At 49.2% G+C, this 21397-nt stretch overlaps 1 protein-coding gene across 12 annotated transcripts in view; it reads left to right on the forward strand.

Annotated features, from left to right (window-relative positions):
• MTMR1 (myotubularin related protein 1) overlaps nt 1–21397 on the forward strand; it is a 64353-nt gene that overhangs the window by 37575 nt on the left and 5381 nt on the right. For all 12 annotated transcript variants that reach the window (XM_072743568.1, XM_072743567.1, XM_072743566.1 and 9 more), the window contains 5 exons: nt 5105–5290; nt 5730–5936; nt 11182–11274; nt 16103–16216; nt 20821–20997. In XM_072743568.1, coding sequence (XP_072599669.1) covers nt 5105–5290; nt 5730–5936; nt 11182–11274; nt 16103–16216; nt 20821–20997 — 777 coding nt within the window. The remainder of the gene's footprint in view (nt 1–5104; nt 5291–5729; nt 5937–11181; nt 11275–16102; nt 16217–20820; nt 20998–21397) is intronic.

The following is a 21397-nucleotide window of genomic DNA, read 5'->3' on the forward strand; positions in this document are numbered from 1 at the left end:
TTTGAGGATAGGGCTTCTACACATGAATTTTGTGGGGGTGAAAATATGCAGGGGATGTGTGTGGACTTTGGGTTCTGAGGCCGTGGGGATCCTGTCCCGCCACTTTGTACCTTTGGCTCTCGGGTGTTGCCCACCCTCGAGGAGGCTTCCATTGGATCTGTCACCTGGGAACCCCCGTCCCCACTGCCACCGAGGACCAGCAGACTGATGGGCGGATGGCCTGACAGACCTTCACCACGTGCAGAACAGCTGCTGGGAGTCCGTCCTTCAGCCGGCTGCTCCCTGGGGGTGTTCGGGTTTCTTTATCCTGCAAGGGTTGGGGATGGCCCTGCTGCCACTGCTGTCAGCTTATTCTTGGGGCCTTGGGGGCTAGTGGTTAACAGGGTCCCAACATCTCCAGCTTCCGTCTAGAACTCTGCTTTGCCCCCATACAGAGAGGTCTGGCCAGCAAAGCCTTGTCTTCCAGAACACTCTGGACCCCCTCCCCCACTCTTACTTCGGGGGCACAGCTGGGGCCTCTTCTCACCCTCCTTCCTCTTCTGGCTCAAGACCTCCAAGTGCCTGTTCTCTGCATCTGGTTTCTTCCGTAACCCCATTTCCTAATTGTCGTTTGTCTCATTTGTATATTTAGTGATTAGTTTCTGGGCAGCATTTTGCCTTGAAACACCGTCTCCTGTTTCGCCTCAGCACTTCCAGGAGGTCCTGGATAAGCTGGAGCCCAGCACACCATCTCACAGAGCGGCTTCCCCGGGCCTCGGGGTGCCAGCAGGCCTGGGCTGGGCCTGGTTTCTCTGCCTGGCTCAGGGCTCTGGACGTGGGAGGTGCTGGGTGCCCTAGCGCTTGAGAATCTTGGGGTGGGCAGGGTGGGGAAGGCACTAAGCCTCGCGTGGATTAGCGTTAATTAAGATAATTGATTTTATTTTAGTGAATTTACTTAGTATTTAATCTGCGCAGCAGCCGTTTGAAAGTCTTCCAGGTGGGAAGGTCAGGGTGCAGAGAGGTGAGGGCCCAGTAAGTCCTTAGGTGCAAAGCTGGGATTACAAATCCATTTTTTGTTAAAGATTTTAATTATTTATTCATGAGTGACACAGAAAGAGAGAGAGCGAGGCAGAGACACAGGCAGAGGGAGAAGCAGGCTCCCTGCGGGGAGCCCAACGTGAGACTTGATCCCAGGACCCAGGATCACGCCCTGAGCCAAAGGCAGATGCTCAACCGCTGAGCCACCCAGGCGTCCCTACAAACCCATTTTTCCCTGCTGTGAGGCCTGTGCCTTTTCCCACTACCTTCCCCAGCAGCGTCTTCATTGGATGCTTAGGTGGTGGTTTTTACCAGAATGCACTGAGCCGCGGAGGCGGGGCTGTGCTCCACTGCTCTGTCCCTCGTGGGTGTTGCAAGGTCTTCCCTGAAGGGAAAGCGTCCCCTGCAGTTCTGTGGAATGACCTGACGTATAGCTGGCATCCAAATGTAAGCACATCTTCTGTTCCCCCGCCGCACATTCGCCACCTGCAGACTTTCCTTCGCCTTAGCCCCTGCTCCTACGTCCAGCTGAGAGGGCTTGCAGCCGCATGCAGCCCAGCCTTCCCCGGAACTCCTTCCTTCCGAGTTCTCAGATGCGGCCTGCGGCACGGGCCTCGGCCTCTTGTGCCCGCTTGCTCCACGGCCTGTCCTGTGTGCGTGGGGCTGGGGTGCTGGTGCCTCCCACGGCTCCCTCTCAGTCCTGCCCCTGTTCCTGTGCTCCTGCCCACTGCCTGACCTCACCCCCTCAGGCTGTCCTGCCTCCTGTCCTCTTGGAAGTCCCTCCCCCCAATTCCCAGTGTCTGCAGAGGCCACTTCAGCCTTTTTATGACTATTTTCTAATGTTTGAGCCTTCCCCGCTGCCTTCATCCTCAGCAGCTGACCTGGCCTTTGAGCACAGAGGACAGACCACCCTACCTGCCACCAATGCTGGAAGCTACCTTGTCCTGCTGTCCACGGAAGCCTCCTGTTCCCGTGGTGGAGTGGCCTCCTCTCTGTCCTCTGCTGACTCCGCCGTGTGATTTTCTCCACCTGCACAGATAAGCGATCCTTTCAGCCACTGTCACTGTCCCCTACCAGTTGGTGCCAGTGTTCTGCCTTTTACAGGTGGACTTCCTGGAGGAGTTCCCACACCGATACACCATGGTGCTCACCACCACTCACTCACCTCCTGTGCCATGTGGGACCAGCTTCTGTCCCCATCTCTGCCTAGAACATTCTTGGTACAGTCACCAAGTACCTTCTTTTTTTTTTTTAAAGATTTTATGTATTTATTCATGAGAGAGACACAGAGAGGCAAAGACACAGGCAGAGGGAAAGCAGGCTCCACGCAGGGAGCCCTATGCAGGACTGGATCCCAGGACTGCAGAATCATACCCTGAGCTGAGGGCAGATGCTCAACTGCTGAGCCACCCAGGCGTCCCACCAAGTACCTTCTTGTCACAAAATCCAGTGTGTAGTTTTCAGGTTTTTTTTTTTTTTCCCTTGACTTCTCAAGAGTTCGGCAGTTCAGTACCTGTTCCTTTTCAGAATACTCTTTTCCTTGTTTTTTCTTCTTTCTCCAGTCTCTGGCAGTTCTTCTCTCTCACTTTACACACCTTCAGGCTTCCAGCCTACGCTTTTCTGTGAACTCACAAGCTGGACCTGTGTATGCCGGACCTGTATCCTTTGATACCCTCCGTAGGCCAGTGACTTTGCATTAATAGCCACAGCTTAGACCTGTCTTCTGAGCTCCAGACCCGCTGCCAGCACACCTTTCCACTTACTGTTCTCATAGGCACTGGATGCTCACCACGCAGAAAGCAGAGTACTCTGTTCCTTTTCTATGAATCTCTGTGTCAGGACATGATGGCACTGACTCCTGGGGCGCCCAGCCTGGAATTCCGGGCATCCCTGTATCCTCACGTGCTACCTGCGTCCATTGCCCCAATCAGCCACTGTGTCTCGCCTCTTAAATCCCTCCAGTCCGCGGCATCTCTCTGCCCTGCTGCCTCCAGCCCAAGGCCCTCAGCCAGGTGAGCGCCTATCTCTGAGCTGGCCTACCTGCAGGAGGTGCAGGCCCTTCTGCCTGCTGCCACCAGTGGTGATTCCACTGTGCAAGGCTGATGCTGCCCGCCTGACACACGTCTGCAGTCTGGCCCCCTGCCCTGGCCTGTGCCGTCCAGCCCCGGGCTGCCCTCTGGCCTCCTCTCTCACTGCTCTCACTGGTGCCACGGTGTTCTCAACTGAACTTCTCTCTTGCCTCTCAGGAATCCACCTCCTTGCCCCTCTCTGGGCGTCTGCACACCTTGGCCCCCACGCCCTGTGTTCTTGACCCTCCTCCCCACAAGCTTTCCTGACTTGTGTTCTCTTCTCAGTACCGACATCTCTTCTGTCCGCCTGGCAGCCTCCCGGGCCTGGCGGTAGGCACCCTGCACGCCCTGTGCTCTCCTGTAGCATAGGACTCATCCCCCCATGCTGCACATGTGCCTCTCCTCACCCTTGAGGACCAGCATCTCCACTTGTCACCCTAGCATCTAGCTCACTCGCTAAGTGGCTAGATGCTAAATGAACAATGTGGTCTTTGGGTTCACAGATGCATTTATTATGTTTTGGGAGATAAAATTTGTGTAACATTAACCCGGCTATTTTACCAACCTAGAGTTTAGGATTCAGTGGCTTTCTGGTATGTTCACAATGTTGTGCAACGATCCTCTCTAACTCGAGAATGCTCTCAGAGCCCTGAGTAGAAACCCTGTGCCCATGGGCAGTTGCTGCTTGTTCTCCCCTCCCCCAGCCTCTATCAACCACTAATCTACTTTCCATCTGTATAGATTTCCTTGCTCCGGACCTTTCCTAGAAATGGAATCATGCAACACGTGGTCTCTGGGGCCTGGATGCTTTCACTCAGTGTGATGTTTTTAAGGTTCGTTGGTGTTATAGCAAATACGAGCACTTCCTTCCTTTGCATGGCTGCATAATGCTCCATCGTATGGAGAGAGCACATTTTGGTTGTCCTTCAGCCACCAATGGGCAAGTGGGTCACCTCTACTTTTTGGCTATGGTGAATACTGCTGCTGTGATCTTGCATGTGCAAGTTTTTATTCGAGTACCATCTTCAATGCGGTGGGCGTGCAATTGCTGGGTCACGTAATTCTGTACTTAACCTGAGGAGCCCCCAGACTGTTTCCCGCAGAGACTGCACGGTGTGAGTTCCCACCAGCAACGTATCCGGGGTTCAGTTTGGCTACATTCTCATCACCGATGGGTTCTGAATGTTGACCGTCACAAAATATAGATTAATTATAGACCAGACTGTTATGAGATTACCAAAGGGTGAGCCATATCCCCCTTTGGTTTTGTTCCATTTGTATTTTATTTTACTTAAATGGCTTAAACCTCTTTGTTTGGGATTTACAAATTGTTTGATTAGACAGAAATTTTGTGATAGTACAACTTTTTCTGTTCAGACAGATGGCACTACCAGACAGAACCTTGAGTAAGATCCAGTTGCTAATGGCTTACAAACTGATGACGGATGGGTGCTGGACAGTTGTTATGGGTTGAATTGTGTCTCCATAAAAAAAAAAATGCCAAAGGCCTAACTCCCAGTACCTGTGAATGTGGCCTCATTGTGAAATAAGGTCTTTATAAATGTAATGAAGTTAAGATGAGGTCCTATTGGATTAGGGGGCGCCGTAATCCAGTCTGACTGGGGTCCTTAGAAGAAGAGAAGAGACAGACACGAGGCGAAGGCCATGTGATGCTGAGGCAGAGACCGGAGTGATGTGTCTGGAGACCAGAAACACCCGGGGCTACCAGCAGCTGGAAGAAGCAAAGAAGAATCCTCCCCAGAGGCTTCTGAGGGAGCGCCGCCTTGCCAAGACCATGATTTTGGCTCCAGAGCTGTGAGAAGATACGTCTGTTGTTTTGAGCCGCTCTGAGTGTGTGGTGCTCTGTTCCAGCAGACGGGGGCGAGTCCTCCACGGCTCAGGAGGTTTATTATAGATGGATGGGCTTGTTGCTTCCTTAATGGTCTCCTCCTGATAACGCTAGAGACAGCGGAAGTGTGAACTCACACGCAGTTCTGCATGTCCTCTGTTTTTCACAGGCCAAGGGTGGAGGGTACGAAAGCGAAAGCGCTTACCCCAACGCGGAGCTCGTGTTCTTGGAGATCCACAATATCCACGTGATGAGAGAGTCCCTGCGTAAACTGAAAGAGATCGCGTACCCTTCTGTTGATGAGGCACGCTGGCTCTCCAACGTGGATGGGACGCACTGGCTGGAGTACATCAGGGTAAAGAGGCCTGGTCCTTTACGTGCCTTCTTGTTAGGATTTTTCCATGTGTCCGCCACAAATCTATGTGTCCTCGTGGTTTCTCAACAATGTAAAGCAGCACCTCTTTGCAGCGTACTAGGCTTGCATCGTCGCCACGGGCGGTGTCCAGACCGTGGTCTTTGTGGAGGGCTTTTGTGACCTAACACAAAGGGATGCCGCTTGCCTCAGATAAGGTCTGTAAAGTACTTTGCGGCCCCATAACAAGGACTGTATTTGTTGTCATCATGTTTCTTAGGGTAAGGGCCTCCCCCACCCCCAGGGCTCACGTTTCCCAATGACCCTCAGTTGATTGCAGTGTTGGCTTTGTTCACCTGAACTTCTAAGGTTCTCCACAGAATTATTTTTGCTGTCCTAGAAATCCGATGTAGCCTACTCTAATATGCCTTCTTTTCTGAAGACGCTTCTTGCTGGGGCAGTAAGGATCGCTGATAAGATAGAATCTGGGAAGACTTCGGTGGTGGTGCACTGCAGTGACGGTTGGGATCGAACAGCCCAGCTGACGGCTCTGGCTATGCTGATGTTGGACAGTTACTACCGCACCATTAAAGGGTTCGAGGCTCTCATAGAAAAGGAATGGATAAGCTTCGGACATAGGTTTGCACTGGTAAGCTGAGACTGTGACGTACATGCTTGACTGTTCTATCCTGTGCGTGTGTGTATCACACGCAACACACAAAACATACACACACACACACCCGTGTGGGCTTTCTGCTCTGTATCAGATCTGAGTCATCATAATCAAATACCATGGACCTCAGCATGGTATGTTTTTGGTAGGGCACTCTGTTTTAAGTGGGAAATATCAGAAAGGGAGACAGAACATGGAAGACTCCTGACTCTGGGAAACGAACTAGGGGTGGTGAAAGGGGAGGTGGGCGGGGGGTGGGGGTGACTAAGTGGCGGGCACTGAGGGGGGCACTTGATGGGATGAGCACTGGGTGTTATTCTGCATGTTGACAAATTGAACACCAATAAAAAATAAATTTATTAAAAAAATAAAATATTTCTAAAAAATAAAATTTTTTTAGCATAGGTATCTCTCTTTAAAAAAAAAGTAAATGAGGTAAAATTCATATAACAGAATTAGCCATCTTAAGGCATATAGTTCAGTGGCATTTAGTAGACTCACAGTGTTGTGCGACCACCAGTTCTATCTAGTTCCAGAACATTTCTTCACCTCCAAAAGGAAACTCTATACCCATTAAGTGGTCCCTCCTCATGTCCCCCTCCCCCAGTCCCTGACAAAACCTGCTTTCTATCTTTCTGTTTGCCTGTTCTAGGTGCCTCCTGTGAGTGAAATCACATATTTGTGTTTCTGTGACTGGCTTATGTCACTAAACACATTGTTTTTAAGGTTTATCCATACTATAGCATATACAAAAACTTAATTCCTTTTCGTACCTGGCTAGTATTCCCTTTGTTTATCCATTTATGTTGATGGACACTTGGATTTTTCTGGCCAGCTGGCTCTTGTGAATTATGCTGCTGTGAACATTGGTGTACAAGTTTTTGCCATGCGAAGTACCACAAACCGAGTAGCTCAAACAACAGAAATATATTTTCTCCCAGTTCTGGAGGCTAGAAGTCCAAGATCCAAGTGCTGGCAGGGTCGGTTTCTCCTGAGCCCTGTCTTCTCTGCTTGTGCGTGGCCGCCTTCTCACTGTGTGCTCACCTGGCCTTTCCTCTGCGTGCATCTCCTTGGTGTGTCTCTTTGTGTGTCCCAACTTCCTCTCCTTAAAACAACACCAGTCAGACTGGATTGGGGCCCCACCTCCCATCTTTCTTTCCTCCTTTTAATCATCTCTTTACAGACCCTGTGTCCAAATACAGTCCCATCCTGAGGTCCTGGGGGTTAGGGCTCCAGTGTAGGAATTGGGGCTGTATCCAACTCAGCCTGCACCAGCCTGCTTTCACACTTGGGTACATTCCTAGGAGGGGGATTGCTGGGTCATTGGCTAGGTCTTCTTGAGCTGCCGTGTGTGTTTTAGTCTAAGTGGCTTTCCTGGTCATTGAGCTGTCGGGGATTCATCTTAACTGTGCATGGCACCAGAATACTCCCGAAGCCTCATTCAGGCCCCCTCATAGGCAGTGGGGGTAGGGGCAGGAGGGGTTTGGTGGCTGCCATCATGGGGGTGGACCAGGTACACTGGCCATGAGGAGAAGGAAAGGCAGCTCCAGAACCTGTGAGCCATGTGCCCTTCGAGGGCTGCTGTTGGAGCCTCAGCTGCACTCTGGCACCTTCTCTGAGGTGGAGCGTGATGCAGCAGAGGTGAGTTGTGCATGTCAGATGCTCAGGACAGGGCCTGGTCTGGGCTGGCTCCAGTTTAGAGCCTGTTGTTACTTTCGACAGTACCATGAACTCCTTTGTTTCTTCGGTCTGGGGAGAGGCGGAGAGAGGGGACGTTGCTCCAGCGTTCGTATGTGGCCATCTCCCAAGGCTCCCAGGTCATTCCTTGCCACCTCTCCTCCCCACGCTGTGTGTCCTGGGAGAGAGGATGCCACAAGGGGCCCTTGCCTACATAGGCAGTGCTAAAGGCTATCTGCTGAGATGCCAAGGTGTGTGTCCACACTCCACTGCCATCCTTACATGCTGATGTTGGGGGTTGTCATGGCCATGAGGTCCTCAGGTTCTCAATGGCTGCAGTTTACGGAGCACCACTGTGTATCCACATCCAGCACTGTTACGTATCATCTGGTTTAGTCCTGGAAGACCCTGAAGCCGCTGATGGAGCTGGCATGTGGGGGAAACAGATTTCAGGAGTCCGACTTACCTGGCCAAGCTCAGCCAGCCCCTGAGGGTGGAGCCAGCAGCAGACCGTACTTTCAGGCCTCCCTGTGCTCTTTCCTCCCTTGAGTTTCTGTCCGTGAGCCATCTAAGCTCCTCCCTTACGCCATCTCCTGCCCTTGCCCCTGTTCCATCATCTGCCTCCCCGACCACCCTCTGACCGTTTCTGCCTCTGGCCTGCCTCCATCTCCCCTCTTGCCTAGATGGTCCCACCAGTGTCCAAACATGCCGTTATTTATCCCACCCTGGAAACCGACCCTCTTGACCCTACTTTCCCTCCCGCTGTCACCACAGAGAGCTGCCCTCTTTACGATAATGGTTGTCTTTTACTCACTTCCTCCTCCTAGCACCCACCCCACCCCAAAACTACACGTCACAGCCACCAATCCCTGCCACTTTGCCAAGCCCTTCTCTTATTTGTCCTGAGCACCTGACGCTGTTGCTTCTTCCCTATTTCTGGAGACCATTTCCTCCTTTGGCTTCCAGGTTTCTATAGCCTTTTGAATTTCTCCTATCTTCTGGTCTTCCCTCTCTCCCCAACTTCTTAGTGTTGGGGTCCTCAGGTTGTCCCTCTTTTCTCTGCTTAATACCTCGGTGATCTCCACCGGTCTCACATATTTTAATACACATGTTTCTAATCTGTTGTCTCTTCCTCAGTGTCATTGGTGTCCCCTTCACTCTGACCTGCCCAGCGATCTCCCTGATGCTGTGTTAGGCAGCCTCCTAACTAGTTTCTCCATCACCTGTCCACTTCAGATCCATTGTCCATGCTGCGGCCAGATGGAGAGTTCCAGGAAGCTGATCTCATACTGCTGTTCCCCAGAGCAAATCTCTCTGAGCCTTCCCATGGCCTATGGGGCTGTGGGCAAACTCCTCAGCTCAACATTTGAGGCCCTTGGTGATCTGGCCCAATCCACGCTTCCAACCTTGTCTCACCTCCATCCCCTTGCCTCATGCGCCCAGCTACCTGTGATGTTTCTGGTGTGCCTACTGTGTTCCCACTGCTTCTACAACAGCCCGTCCCTGGCCGGCTAGGGGGCAGGCACCTCCCTCTGTCCTTTAGCATTTATCTCAAATGAGACCTCCTCAATGACTGACTCATGTGACTTGCCTTCACTGTTCCCTCCTGTATCCCATCCTAGGTTGGCCACTTGCTCCTTCATGGCCCCACCATACCCATCCCGGTCTTGGAAGCCCTGGGCACATCCAGGTCTTTTCCCCATGACTAGACTGCTGAGTGCATTATTTGTGTAGTGCAGGTACCGTGTCTCATTTGTCTTGGTACCTCAGATGTGTAGCCAAGGGTGTGGCCTCTATGGGACACCACGAAACATCCCAAAACTCCAAGGGCCAGGCAAGATGCCTTGCGTACACCACAGGAATTCAGTGAATGGCTATTAAAAGAATGAATCTTAAATCGCGAGTGGTTGTGCAAAACTGTCCCCAAGGTGCCTTAAATACTGAAGAGCAGGTTCTACAAATTTTTTTGTAAAGGGGAAGTGCAGAAATAAGGCAGCTTATGCAGCTGCTATGGAAAACAGTATGGCAGTTCCTCAAAAAATTAAAAATAGAACTACCATATGATCCAGCAATTCTGCTTCTGCACATAGACCCAAAAGAAGTGAAAACAGAGACTTGGATATTCGCACCCCCATGTTTCTAGCAGCGTGATTCACAGTAGCCCCAAGGTAGAAGCAACCCTAGTGGCCATCTACAGATGAATGGATAAACAGAATGAGGTCTATCCACACGATGTAAGTGTCATTCAGCTTAACAAGGGAAGGAATTTCTGACACATTCTACAGCATAGATGAACCTCGAGGACATTCTGCTACGTGAGAGCAGTCCGCCACAAAAGGACAGATGCTTTAGGAATCCACTCATGAGAGGTATCGAGAGCAGTTAACATTCGTAGGGCCAGAGACCACAATGGTGGGCACGGGGAGGGGGGGGAGGTGGTGTTCATGCAGAAGAGTTTCAGATTGGAAAGATGGAAATGTTCCAGAGATGGCTGCTGGGGTTGGCCGCACAGTAGTGCGAACGTGCTTAAAGCCACTGGGCTGCATGCTTAAAATGGTGAAGGTGGTCCTGTTGATGGTCTGTTGTTTCACCACAATTAAAGACCAATAAGAGAAATAAGATCACCTACCGTAGCTGCCGGGCATGGATTTCCTTGTTTTTATGTCTCTCCTGCTGGCCATTTCATAGACCTAGTATTTCTCGCACTTTCGGTGAGGTGGTTGCATTGTATCTTTGTAATGTTTTTTTCTCTCTCATCCTGTTGCTTAGTCATCAGAGTATTTGAGCCTTCTCTTAGAAGGCTCGCTCCTGAGCTGTTTTTTTTAACTTGACATTTTCAACGTTTCATCCTTTTTGTGTTTGGAATTCTTTTAACTTTTACCAGGAATCTGTGAGTATGTTCTAAAATACCGAAAGGTGTGAAACACACTACTAGATGTCAAGTATTTCTCAGAACTGCAGAAGCACACAATACTGGGCTGCGTTGAGCAAGGACTCCCCATTATCATTTCATGTGTATTGGGGGTGGGGGGTTCTCTGTGTCCTGTAGAATTGGTTCAAATGTGTAGATTATTATTTGATTCTCAGACTTCTTGACATTTGTGATAAGTGGGAAAACCTGTTTTTGTACTTGGGAAGGAAATGGCCATCATAATGTGCTTTCTGAGCTGCTAATTGATAGTTCCACGTTGACACGGCACTTGGTGTGGTGGCCAGGCTTGACCCCATCACTGGGAGTGAAAAGTTTACTGGCCATTTGTTCCTAACTTCTTGACCTCAACTATATTAAAGTGAAATCATTAAAAAAAATCAACACATAAAAAATACAATACAGTGAAATTTTGTTTCCAAAAACAAAATGCTCTTAAGCAATGGAAGTCGGTTCAATTCAGTGAACATTTTTTAGTGCCCATTCTGTGCCAAGAATTCTGTTAGGTCTTGGGAAATACACATGAGACCTGATGCCTACCGTGAGGCAATTTTAAGCGACTTTTCAGAGGGCTGTGGCTCATGTTCACATGCTGAACCTCTTGTTTGTTTTCAGAGAGTGGGCCATGGCAATGACAACCACGCGGATGCTGACCGATCCCCTATATTTCTTCAGTTTATTGATTGTGTTTGGCAAATGACAAGACAGGTGAGAAATTTCAAGTATATTTCTGACCTGAAAGTTGAAGATTAGATAAACATGCATGTTCGTTCAAAATGAAGATGTATGTAGGTGTGTGAAAATATGACCCCTTCTGTTATTTAACTCGGTTTGATTCGAACTTGTTTAGAAGTATAAGAAGAAAATTAGGGACTATCAGTTTCTCACCAAAAGTTCCTATTCTCGTGCAAATGCTTTTGTCACTCATCCTGTCTGCCAGCTTTGCAGACCAAGGCCCCTGCTCCTGCTCCCTTTCCACTGGGGAAGGAGGCACAGCCCCCTGCTGAGCAGGGCCAAGTGTGAGAAACAGGGATGTAAGTGAAGTGTCAGACGGGAGGGTGTCAGACCCCGAACCCAGGCATCTGTGCACGTGCCCTGGGCCCCCACGGCGCCCCTGCAGCAAGGTCACTGAGGGAAGGGAGTGTCCAGGAACTGGAGTTGGATAGGAAGGTGCTGGTGCTTCGTTTCCAAACTGTAACGCGCGGAGCCCTAGTAAGTCAGGCGACCCTGCAGGGATCCCTTTCCCTAAGCTGGTTGGGCCCCCCATGGCTTCAGTTCAGAGCAGGCCCTGAGCAGGTGCTGTGTATTCCCTAGTCTCTAACATTTGAGCCCAAGTTTGGGGTCTTCCGCTTATGCTAGGAGATGGAGCCGAAGAGCACGTCAGAGACGCACACACAGAAACCCATGCAGGTAGAGAGACAGAGGGACACAGAGAGACCTAGACCGAGAGAGTAGAGGACAGGCAGTCTCCTCAGTGCCTGTGTGGGGGTGGGGACACGGTCAGAGGTCACAGAGCTGTGGCCTGGGTGCTCTCCTTCCTCTTGGCTTTGAGGCCTGGCCAAGGCTGCCTTAGTCACGTGAAGAGGACCAGACGGACGGAGTGCTGGCGACCTCTAGTGACTCCACCCTCCTGCCACGTTATTACAGTCACCACAGGGCTGTTTCAGAGGACATCTCCCCCCCCACCCCCGAGGCTCGTAAGTCTGATAGACCACTGTTTGAAACTCCACCCTGTGTGCCACTGTGACCAGTGGGGGTATGTGTTGGGGGCAGGAGAGAGCTCGAGCACCACCATGGTGCCGTTGCTGCCCTGCTCCACCTCAGGTTGGACCCCTTCCAGCAGCAATTCCTCATGAGCCATCGGCTGGGGGAGGGATCTGGGCCGGGGAGGTGACCCCAGCCTCACTGTCTACCCGAGTGCACACTGGCAGCACCTGGAGACTTTTAAGGACGCACATGATTGGGCCTCGCCCTCGTGGACCCTTCCTCCTGTGGGCCTAGTGAGAAGTCCAGATGTGTGTAGTTCTGGAATGTTCCCCATGTGGTTCTGAGGTGCCAGTGAGGCAGACCATCATCTAGACACGGGCTCTGTCCTACTGCAGTCCTGAGGCCAGTAGACTCAGCTTCCCCTGGGGACTTAGAGATGACAATTGTCAGGCCCACCCTCCTGCTGACGCTGGAGGGAAGGTGGCACTGGATGTGGGGATATTATTACAATGCAGATTCTGATTTGTGAATCTGGGACCCCAAGCCTGTGAGTCTGCATTTCTCATGGATCTCACTAGCAAGGATCTAGCGAGAGCGGGCATACTTTCAGAAATAGGAAAGCAAAGAGGGGAGGGGTTATAATCAGCCAGAGGAGACCTCCCAGAGTCCTCAGTCCCGCACTCAGGACTCACTGTTACTTTTCGGTCCAGCTTCCCCAAACTGATGGGGCTCTTGTATTATCTGAGTGCCAGGTCCCAGCTGATTCAGAGCAGCCACTTGGAGGGGTGATCTCAGAAGTAGGCAGTGGTGGGATGCATGGCAGGTGACAGTGAAATATGTACTCAGCACAGAGGCTGGCCCGAGGTCTTACTGTTTTCTAGCACCATGAACTTCTTGCTGTTTGTATTCGTTGAGCCAATAGCAAAATTAAGTGATGGTTACATTTAGGTCAAAACAAAAAATTGTGTAACAAGGCTGAGCACAAAGGATGCTTCTGAGGGGATAAGTGTCATTTCTGTGGATGTAAAGTTGCTTCCTCCTGAATGCCAAATGTGTGTGCGCACGTGCGTGTGCGTGTATAATATCCTCAAACTGCCTTCCATGCTTCATACCATTTAGTGCCTGTTTTCATGTCTAATCTAGATCATTTTTGTGCTGTTTATTGGATTTTAAGAAACAAAACAAGGGGTTTAGATTAGATTTTAGATGCCTCTCAGCTCTAAGATCCTGTCTGTGAAATGTGTATAATTAATGTTTCTTAAAACAACATTGTTAATGCAATAGAAGCAGAAATATCACTGCTCAGTCTATCAGTTAAGTAACAAGTGGATGAGACATGTAGCTTGTTAGGAAAGATGCATTAATGTAATAAGATTAATTTATTTGGAGGTTGCCTACTGCTAAATCAAGTAAGCTAAATCCGCATGAAATTGTTAGAAATCTCGGGATAAAATTAACTAGCCTGCATGCACAAATTGATATAAAAGGATCTAAGGCAAAAGTAATTGAGGGGCTCTTCAGAGAAGAGTCACAAACATTCTACAATAACCATAGTTTAATAGACTTTCTGCCCTTTTGAATGGGTTTAGTAGTGGTTCATGTTTTTGTTCCATGGAAGAGGTGCAGAATTTCATTGTGGATTCCTATGGACTTTTTGAGCACATCTTTTTTAGGCATATGGTATAGTTTCCAGAAGAGGCCAAAACAAATTACGAATCGTAAGACTTAATATTTTATTTGTATTACTCTAATTGCTGGCACTTCCTCTGATGAAATGTTTCCTGAGCTGAGCACGAGGCCACAGCACCATTTGGATGTGAAGAGCAGTCCTGACGGAGCACCAGTAGATCCAGCTCTTGTGTCCCAGTTCTGGGGGTGCTGACAGGTGTAGGCTGAGTCCCGCCCAGCCTAGACCTACCAGCCCTCGGACCCACTTGGCCAGAATAAGGCTTGTAGTCAGAGGTGCTAGAACATGCCCAACCAAGCTCCCAGGTCCAGAATGCAGGCTCAGGATTAGGGATAAAGATTCCCTTGACTGCAAAAATGTGTCCATAGAAGCTTTGCGGTCCTGTGAATAAATGTATAGTTTAAATGAAAATAAAGTTTAGGTCTTCCATTTCTATCCTTGATTTAATAAAGCCTCAATGTACGTAAACGTTATATATTTGCTTATCAGTCATAAATTTCATGGTGCCAATGATTCATAAATAGAGCGTAACTAAACCGCATAGAAAAATGCTGGGAAAAGTGGATGTGATGTACTTGGTGTTTCAAAGGGTGGCCATTTGGAATGTGAGGCCATCGGTGGAATTGCAAGTTAAAGGCTCTGAGGGGGATTCATCAGTAGTTATCTCCAGCATTTCAGCCAGATTTAGTCTATCTAAGAACAAGAATGCAGGTGTGAACCACCACCACAGCGAGTTTCCAGAGGTTTCTGATGAAGTGGAATCCTGAGCGGGCTCCTCAGAAGAGAGTTGTGTGTTTCTCTGGGAACAGTCCTTAAGGTGGAGCGAGGCGGCACCTCTGAATCCAGGGTAGCTGTGCAGACATCTGTAGGTTGGCTAATGTGAAAAGCAGCCTGGCGAGGAAAAGCACAGGTGGAGCTTGGACAGTCCTGGACTGATGATTATTTCTCACTGGGAAGCTCGTCCCTAGCCTGGGAAAGTAATATGGGCGTCGGTGACCCTGGGTATCTCTCTCGAGGTGGCAGGATTAGTCATGTGAGTGTGCAGGCAGCACTCTGCTTGGGGAACAGCTCAGTACTTTAAAGGAAACTGATTGAAATAAAAATTCTCTGGTGGTCTGCTTTGGTTTGGTTCGAATCAGCTGTGCCGCCTGCAGTACCCCACTGTGTTTCCTGGCACGTGGTAGGCACCCCATCCGTGCCTGCTGCCAGGAGCATCGTTGTCATCATTAATCATTATTATCATTTCCAGACCGTCTCCTCACGGCCACTAAATGCCAGCTTCTGGCTAGAGCCTCCTGGCAATGGTAAAGTCTTTGTTTGAATTCTGCAAAAACCCATTAAGAATGACCTAAAACAATAACTGAGATGATCATATGACTTTTTTTTTATTCTGTTAATGTGGTGAATTACAGTAATTATTAATTTTTTTCAACGTTGATCTTCAGATGTTAATCCAGCCTTGCATTCCCGAGCTAAACCCCAGTGGGTCATGTTGCGTCACACTTTGTACACGTTGCCAGGGTCAATTTGTTTAGACTCTGCTAAGAGCTTGGGGACGTATGTTTGTGGAGCTTTCTCTGTGGGAAGGTTTTTAATTATGAGTTGTTTCTTAACCAGACAACAGACTTGCCGTTTTTTCTTGAGTCACTTTTGGTACACACTGTGCTGGGGAGCCCCGTCCCTTCTCTGTGACTCCAAACGTATGTCCGGGCAGAAAGCCGGGACAAAAGCTGGACCTGCTTCCTCAGTCTCCCTACTGGGCCAGGGGCCTGTCATAGCCTCATGCTGCCTGTTGCCAGAGTCTGGACCAGCTGTTCCGTGTATTTTGTCCAGCTTTCTAGTAGCTTCTGGCAGAAGGGTGACCGTGGGCTGCATTCTACCAGCACGACAAAGACATGGAAGCTACATGATGCCTCTTGGGCATCAGGAAGCGCAGCAGTTCTTGTTCCTGCAGGTGCCTCCTCAGCCAGCTCTCTGTAAGCTTGGACTTGAAACCATAGCAAGTTCAATGCTACACGGGCTCAGTTTCCCTTGTAATCTCTGCCTGCATTCCAAGCTGTACTTTAGCTGTCTTTCATAGAAAATTGGTACCACTGTGTTTTAGAGACGGAACTTTAAACCTTACTTCTCTCTCCATTTAAGTTTCCTTCAGCCTTCGAGTTTAACGAGCTATTCTTGATCACGATTTTGGATCACCTCTATAGCTGTCTCTTTGGGACGTTTTTGTGCAACTGTGAACAGCAGCGATTCAAAGAGGTAAGTGGATTCCATCTTGTGTGTTGCTCTCCTGATGGCTCAGGAGCCTTTCCTGCTACAACCCACTGCACAAGGGGTGCTGGGTGGTGGGGGACTTGGGTCTAGCCCTGCTGCCATCTGTAGATGGAGGCATTGCCCAGGTGCCCTTCCAGCGCTCGGCAGCACCAGCGCACGTGTCTCATCTTCCAGGTGGTCTGACCCAAGCCCCTTACTGCCTGTGGGCTGGGGGCTGGGACCCAGCATGTGCACAGCTCTCTGAGGTCTCTCAGGTCTTGAGGGTCAGTTCTGGACCCTGGACTTCTAAGTCCCAGGCTCGTATACTTTCTACCACACCGACTCCAAAATGATGTGAGTCTGCTCTTCACTCTCCATTCCATTGAGCTGACAGGTACTTGGAGGCCTAGGAAAGCGAAGTCTGCAGAGGAGCCCAGAGCTTCCGTCTAGGCACAAGCCAAACTTCCTTATCTGTCAGGCTGATAATGAAGCAGCCGCCCAGCTTCTTAGAGTTCTTTTTCGCCTGTTTCTCCCTCAGTTTCTTTTTTATTTAAAGATTTATTTATTTATTTATTAGAAGGGGGAGGGAGAGAGAGAGAGAAAAAATGAGCTGGGGAGGCAGAGGGAGAGAACAACCTCAAGCAGACTCTGCGCTGAGTGTGGAGTCTGATGCAGGGCTTGATCCCATGACCCCAAGATCACCACCTGAGCCCAACCATTTACCGGATGCTCATCTGACTGTGTCACCCAGGCGCCCCTTTCCTCCTCATTTTGATAAGAAAGAAATGAACAAAAGTGAGGAGGCATTGCAGAAAGGCAGCTTAGAGTGTCCTCCACTTAAGACAAGAGGGCCACCACCTGCAGGCTCAGCACAATAGAACATTATCGAATTTTGGAGAATTAAATAGTGGGTCACTGGCACCCACCTCCCTCTGCCACTTCCCCACAACTATCGCCTCCTCATTCTGTGCCCACACCCCTCTCAGTCTCCTCTCTTTAGCCCTTCAGTCACCCAGGAGCCTGCCTGGACCCAGTCCCGGGTCCCCCTCTGGCCCTAAACTATTCTCTTAGTCACTATCTCATCTTGGGGTCTGCTTGCCTTTCTTCTGATCCCTTGCATCTCCCTAAAGCGCACCCTTGCCCCTCAAGGTGCTAAGGTCAAATGCCTAGGAGCCACCTTTGCCTCCTCCCTCCCCCTCACCCCAGCTGCCATAGCTGATCCCCAGAAGAGATTTAAAAAAAGATTTTATTTATTTATGATAGAGAGGGAGGGGAGAGGGGAGGGGCAGAGGGGCAGAGGGGGAGGGACGAGCAGACTCCCCACTGAGCACAGAGCCCAACAGGGGCTCAATCCCAGGACCCCAAGATCATGATCTGAGCTGAAATCAAGAGTCAAACACTTACTTACCTGGCTGAGCCACGCGGGTGCCCCGAAGAGATTCTTCCTTAATCTGGCCGCACATCACTGCCCCGCAGCCTAGTTCAAGCCCCCACTGTCTCGTGGAGGAGGGCAGCTGCCAGGAAGTGAGCTTCACTCCCTCCATTTCTGACCTCCAGCAACCAGGGCAGCTTCCCCAACTCTATTCAGTGCCTTCACGTGCCTCTCCCCTGCTCAAAACCTCCCTGTGGCTTCCACTGTGATCAGGATAAGGTCCACATTCCTACGGGCCCAGCGTGATGGGGCCCTGTGAACCTCTTTAAAAAAAGAAGTTTTAGAGTGGATTTTACGGTATGTGACCTGTATCTCAATAAAGCTATTTAAAAAAAAAAATCAACAGAAGAATGAAGTCCACATGTAGAATTTAAACCCTGACGGCTGTCTTTTTTTTTTTTTTGACAAAATATGCTCTTTAAAAGAACCAGCTCTCTTGAGATCGAATTTTCCTACAGTACAATTCACTCTTTTAAGAGTATACGGTTTAGTGGTTTTTAATAGATTCAGAGTGTGCAACCATCACCATCTAATTTCATAAACCCCATTAACTTTTCATCACCCCAAAACAAAAGCCCATCCCCATGAGCAGTCACTCTCTGTCCCCCGCTCCCCCAGCCCCTGCAACCACGGATCTGCCTTTGGTCTCCCTGGATTCACCTCCTCTGGACATTCCATAGGACTGCAGTCGAACAGTATTTGTCCTCCCGTGGCAGGCTTATTTCACTGAGCATCGTGTTGTCAGGGTCCATCCGTGTCTAAGCAGGCGTCCGGACTTTGTTCCTTTCTTCTGGCTGAGTAATACTCCGCTGTACGGGCAGACCACATTTCGTTTATCTGGTCAGTGGCAGATGGGCCTCTGGGTCGTTTCCACTTTGGGCTCTTACAAATACCGCTGCTGTGAACATTCCAATGTGCAAGGTTTCGTGTGGGCACATGCTTTCATTTCTCTTGCTATATACCTAGGAGTATAGTTGCTGAGTCGTATAGTAACTGTGTGGTTAACCTTTTGGGGAGCCAGGGAGTGTGCTTCCAAAGAAGTTCCAATATTTTACCAAGAGTGTGTCACCAGCCATGTGTAAGGGGCCTGTTTTCTTCACGTCTTTGCAGACACTTGTGTTTTTTGTTTTTGTTTTTGTTTTGTTTTTTTTTTTATTTTTTTTTTATTTTTTTATTTTTTTTTTTTAATTTTTATTTATGATAGTCACAGAGAGAGAGAGAGGCAGAGACACAGGCAGAGGGAGAAGCAGGCTCCATGTACCGGGAGCCCGACGTGGGATTCGATCCCGGGTCTCCAGGATCGCGCCCTGGGCCAAAGGCAGGCGCCAAACCGCTGCGCCACCCAGGGATCCCTGTTTTGTTTTTTAAATTCTAGCCAGCCCAGTGGCATCTCATTGTGGGTTTGGGTGAACATTTCCCTGGTAACTAAGGATAGTGGGAGCATGTTTTCATGGGCCTCTTGGCCACATGTATATCTTCTGTGAACAAATGTTTATTCAGATGTTTTGCCCATTTGTAGTTGAGTTGTCATTATTATTGAGTCGTAAGAGTCCCTTGTAAATTCGTGACACATGCAAGTCCTTGATCGGATAGGTGATTCTCAAAAATTGTCGCCCATTCTGTGAAGTGGCTTTTCACTTTTTTGACGGTCTCATTTGAAACACGCAAGCCTTTCATTTTCACAAAGTCCAATTTGTTTTCCTTCATTGCTTACACAGGAAGCCCTTGCCCAACCCAAGGTCATGAAGAGTTGAGCCTCTGTTTCCTTCTAAGAGTTTTGTAGTCCTAGCCCTTCCATTTCAGTCTGTGACCCAGGTTTGAGTTCTTTTTGTGGACAGTGTATGGCAAGGGTCCAACTCCATCCTCTTGCATGTGGCTAACCGGTCATCACCGCGCTGTTTGTTGCAAAGACTCCCCCCCTCACCCCCCGAACTCTCTCGGTGGCCCAGTTGGAAATCAGTTGACTGCATACGTGAGGGCCCATTTCCCTAGTCTGTCTTCTCTGTTGTTGATGGCACGAGTCTGCCGATTCCAGGCCATCACCTCCTGTGATGATTACTGCGGCTCTTCAGGGTCCCTTGCATCGTGGCTGGTGTTCCTCCTAGACATCCAAAGTATAAAATAGGAAAATAAAATATAAAATAAAATAAAATAAAATAAAATAAAATAAAATAAAATAAATAAAATAAATAAAATAGGAAAAGGTCCTGAAGGAATTTTCTGTCTAGATAGCTTGTGAGGAAGTCAGCTGGCTTTACTGTTTTCCAATTGTGACTTTTGTCACTGTGCTTGGTCCATGTCTACCACTGGCCTGCCCTGCCAAGCCTGGAGGTCTTGGTTTTATTCCTTTGGTTTCTGATTGTGACTTTTGTCACTGTGCTTTGTCCGTGTCTGCCCCTGACCTGACCTGCCAAGTCTGGAGGTCTTGGTTTTTTTCCTTTGCATGAGCAATGCAAATAGTTCCAGCGTCTCTAAACCGAGTATGCCAAGGTCGGGAGGTGGGGAGATGATGTATATGCTTCTTGATGTGAGGCGTCACCAGCCTGCCCACCCTGGCACATTTCCCCCCAGGTATCCATGATTCTCCAGTGAAAGGAATCTTCTCTGCAAATTCTGCCCCAGTCCTTAATGTTAAGAGTCACAAAAGCAGACTACAAACTGGAAATTTTAAAAAATGTACTTGTTATTGATGGGCCCCATCAACCTGTGGGTGTTAGAAAGTTCACGTTTGGGGCACCTGGGTGGCTCAGGGGTTGAGCGTCTGCCTTTGGTTCAGGTCCTGGGATCGAGTTCCGTATCGGGCTCCCTGCAGGGAGCCTGCTTTTCCTTCTGCCTGTGTCTCTGCCTCTATCTCTGCGTCTCTCACAAATAAATAAAATCAAGGAAAAAAAAAAACGTTCTCGATTGCCCTCACACAGACACAGTCGCCAGACGTCACCTAACTCAGCAATACATTTTTTCAGGATAGTAACCAGTGTATGTTCTCATGTCATCCCCAGAATGAGGTGATGCCATAGCATCAGGGATGGGGGTGGGGTGGGGTGGCTCAGTAAATGGTCAGTAATCTTTCATCATTTGATCTCCTTTCCTTCAAGTCCTTTTCTCTCCATAATACAAACTCTCAAGGATCTGAAGAAAAGTCGAATGTATTTCAGGGTATTCCTTTTTTGTTTTTCAGGATGTATATACGAAGACTATATCGCTATGGTCATACGTCAATAGCCAGCTCGAAGAATTTTCTAATCCTTTCTTTGTGAATTACGAAAACCACGTCTTGTATCCCGTTGCTAGTCTGAGTCATTTGGAACTCTGGGTAAACTATTATGTGCGATGGAACCCGCGAATGAGGCCTCAGGTATGTTTTTGTTCTTTGCAAAAGAGCATACGTATCTTTGTAAGCGGAGGTGGTGGCGTAGAAATGCGTGCATGCTGAGTATTAACATCCTCTACTCCCACCCTTCTCAGGGTTTAATTGTTTGTGTTCATGTTCTAGCAGCCTCTTTTGGCTAGTTTAGAATTAAAATCTTAGCCCCTCTGTCTTGTGCTACAGGTACATAGAAGCAGCAGTACCGGTTACTGCACTTGACTCTTAGTATTTCCGATGACTCGGTTAGTTTATAGGCTCCGGGAGAAAGAGGGCACATGGTGAGTCGCAGACAGACGCCCCCTCGAAGAAGGGGTAGAGTCTCGCCCTTCCCCGCCACACTCTTTCACTGTCACGTTTTCTGAGACTGAAAACAATACTCGAGCAGTGG

The sequence above is a fragment of the Vulpes vulpes genome, chromosome X (genome assembly GCF_048418805.1).
Source record: "Vulpes vulpes isolate BD-2025 chromosome X, VulVul3, whole genome shotgun sequence".
NCBI lineage: Eukaryota > Metazoa > Chordata > Mammalia > Carnivora > Canidae > Vulpes > Vulpes vulpes.